Below are 3,235 nucleotides of genomic sequence, written 5' to 3'. Positions count from 1 at the left end.
AATGTGCCGCGGGCCAGCGGGAGCCCAACGGTGAGAGAGGACTCTGCTCCACTCGCTCCCTCCCTGCCGACTCGTGGAGGGCCCAGGCGAAGCTTCCCGTAACGCCGTGCCGGGATTTTTTCCCTAGGGAGACGCTGCCGGTGATGGGAAGGGCAGTCCCAGCACAGCAGTGCCAGGTGGGTGTGCGGTGCCAGCTCCATCCCACTCGTGTTACCCCAGGGGGATTTGGGTCACTCACTGGGATCAGAGTCCCAGAACCAGCCCCTGTGGGACAATGTGTCAGGGAACAGGGAGAAGGAAAATGATGGGATTGACACATCTGTCTGTAAGCAGAGAGCAGCAAAGGGGTTAAACCCTGGACCAGATGAAAAACTTGGTGTCAACATCCAAGGGATGCTCAGAGCTGGAGAAGGGAAACAAGGGGCTAAAAGTGCTTTGCTTAGAGATGGAGCAGAGAACAGCAATGGGGTTAAAACCCTGGACAAGATAAAAAACTTGGTGTCTACATCCAAGGACCTTTGCTCTTCCCACCTGTCTCATGCAGCTGCAGCTCCTGCAGTGTCCCAGGCCCTTCCCTCCCAAGGCAGAGGGAGGCTCTGGTCAGATTACCTCAATGTGCCCCTGCACCCCAAGAGTGTCTACGTCGTCCGTCAGTACATGCACGATGGGTATGGCCAAGGGTTGGGGCAGAAGCTCTTGCCCAGAACTGGAGCTGAGTTTTGCCTTCACGGGTTAAGAGGAGCTAGAATAAGCATTTCTCCCCCTTTTTTTCCTTAGGGATTGTGGCTGTCTGGAAGCCTTTGGCCAAGGTGAAAGCCTCATGGAGGATCCTGGCTGTGTGGAGGAGCTGGAAGATCGGTTGCACTTCTATGTTGAAGAGTGTGACTACCTGCAGGTTCCCAGTTTAGGCCAAACTCCCTTTCCTTTCTGCTCAAGCTTGAGTAGACTTGGAGATTCTGACTGTATTTTACACAGGGCTTTCAAGTCCTCTGTGACCTGCACAATGGATTCTCTGGAGTTGGTGCCAAGGTGACAGAACTGCTCCACGACGAGTACTCAGGGAAAGGAATCCTGACCTGGGGCCTGACTCCAGTGCTGAGTAACGTGGGAGTAAGTACACACACCATGGGCACAACCAAGGGCAGGTGCTGCCTGAGTTTGGCTGGTTCTTGGCTGCACCTTTAATTCCAATGGTTGGATTTTTTTCCCCCCCTCAGGATCCTCAGAACAGGTTTTACAGACTGATGAACACAGCCCTGGGCCTTGCCCACCTCTCCAGGCACAGCTCCCTCCTTTGCCCCCTGTCCCTCAGTGGGAGTTTGGGAATGAAGCCACAACCTCCTGTGACATTTCCCTACCTAAAATACGATGTAAGTTCTGCCTTGGAGTCCCTGAGCTGCTGCAGCTTTCCTGTTTCCACCTGTTTTCTGTGGCTTTAGTGCTGCTTTTTCACATTGCTGTTCTGCTCAGCAGAGACTTTGTCTTGTTTTGTTCCCTTGGACTTAGCTGTCAACTTTTTTTTCCATGTTTTTCCCTACTTCTGAAAATACTGACACATTCCCTGGGCTGGCACTGAGCAAAAGGCTTTACTGCATTGTTCTCCACCTGGGGAGGAATTCCAGCCCTGAAATTCCAGCTGCTGAAAAACTGGCACCAGAGTTTTTGGTAGCAAACAGCTGACAGCTTATCCCAAGGCTGGAATAACTTCTACACTGCTTATTCCACCCCTGGAATAATTTACACACTACTTATCCTAAGGCTGGAATAACTTACCCACTGCTTATCCCAACCCTGCAATAATTACCACAGTGCTTATCCCAGCCCTGGAATAATTTATACACTGCTTATACCAAGGCTGGAATAACTTGCACACTGCTTATCCCAACCCTGGAATAATTTACACACTGCTTATCCCAGCCCTGGAGTAACTTACACACTGCTCCTTCCAAGCCTGAAGTACCAACCCTGGAATAATTTACACACTGCTCATCCCAACCCTGGAGTAACTTCCACACTGCTCCTTCGAAGCCTGAAGTAACTGCTAAGCCCCATTTTTTTAAAGGCACAATTCATCCCCTGGTGAAGTTAAACAGACCAAACTTGGTCGAGGGATGGTGAGTGAGACTTTCCCTGTACCTCTGCCCTTTGTCTCCTCCCCAGGCATCCCTGAACTACCACAGCAGTGCAATTTTGGCAGCAGCACTCGACACCCTCACTGCTCCCTACAGGCTCTGGTCCTGCCAGGGCTCCATGGGGCACCTTGCTGAGTCCCTCACCTTCTCTGGGAGGACGGTGAGGACAACCACAGCATCTCCCCCTGACTCTTCCAGCCCTGCTGGAGCCAGGGGCAGTACACTGCACCCCCCAGGAGATGGGAATGTGTTCCAGGCTGAGCTGTCTCATCCCTGACCACAGGTTGTGGCTGCCTGGGCAGCTCTTCCCTTCCCTGCCTTCCATGGCTGCTCACTCCTGGATGCTCTCAGTGCCCACCAGCAGGAGATTCCTTGGAAACCTCTGTCCTCGTGGAGGGAGCAAAAGGTCAGCTGCTGTTTTGCTCAGTCTGTTGTGCTACGAGGAATGTGCAAAGAAAATCCCAGCAGGTAATCAGCATTTGAACTGCTCTTCTGCCTTTGGAGCTGCAGCTCTCCCCAGTAGTGATTCCTCATCCAAACACTCCCTCCAGGGAATGGAGGAAGAGTCTAGTGACTGAGCCAGTTACGTGCCTGGAATTTTAGAGCAAACCAGCTAAAAAAAAGCAGTTGAGTCACTGCTGGGTTCAGCCTGGAAAAACCCAAACTGGTTTCCTTTGCAGTAGCTGTGCAGGACAGAGGCTTTGGTCCCCCCTGGGCAGCTGTGAGAGCCCCGAGGAGATGCTGCAGCATTACCTCCAGCCACACTTCCCAGGGGCTTTCAGGTGGGTCCAGGCAGCTCTGCCTTGTTTGGAACAGGCAAGAGTTGAAGGAGCTTTGGGTAACGAGTCACTTCTCCCTGACAGCACAGCCCACGTGCTGCAGCAGCCCTGTGCCACCCTCCCTCCCTTCCCCCAGTTCTTCTCTCCTCTCCTCACCAAGCAAGGCTTCCTCCTGGACAAAGCTGCTTCTTCCTCAGCAGGTAAAGTGCTCCTTCAGCTCTGCAGCAGAGGCAGCAGATCCTAAAAACCCTCAGTTCTCTGAGCACACCAGGTGTGTGGGGCAGTCCCAGCCGGCGGGAAGGGATGGGACATCCAGAGGGACCT

The 3,235-nt window shown here is 53.1% G+C and overlaps 1 protein-coding gene across 1 annotated transcript in view; it reads left to right on the top strand.

The window, feature by feature from the left end:
- Nucleotides 1-544: 544 nt before the first annotated feature.
- The window catches only part of MSTO1 (misato 1, mitochondrial distribution and morphology regulator), a gene marked incomplete at its 5' end in the record, with an annotated part of 3,166 nt that continues 475 nt past the window's right edge, over nt 545-3,235 (top strand). The window contains 8 exons of the mRNA XM_009078808.1: nt 545-668; nt 778-895; nt 976-1,110; nt 1,218-1,370; nt 2,161-2,292; nt 2,416-2,600; nt 2,813-2,914; nt 2,996-3,111. Of these exons, the coding sequence (XP_009077056.1) occupies nt 545-668; nt 778-895; nt 976-1,110; nt 1,218-1,370; nt 2,161-2,292; nt 2,416-2,600; nt 2,813-2,914; nt 2,996-3,111 (1,065 nt within the window). The remainder of the gene's footprint in view (nt 669-777; nt 896-975; nt 1,111-1,217; nt 1,371-2,160; nt 2,293-2,415; nt 2,601-2,812; nt 2,915-2,995; nt 3,112-3,235) is intronic.

This window comes from Acanthisitta chloris, unplaced genomic scaffold (assembly GCF_000695815.1).
Source record: "Acanthisitta chloris isolate BGI_N310 unplaced genomic scaffold, ASM69581v1 scaffold9207, whole genome shotgun sequence".
Classification (NCBI taxonomy): domain Eukaryota; kingdom Metazoa; phylum Chordata; class Aves; order Passeriformes; family Acanthisittidae; genus Acanthisitta; species Acanthisitta chloris.
This window is presented reverse-complemented; position numbering and strand designations above follow the sequence as displayed.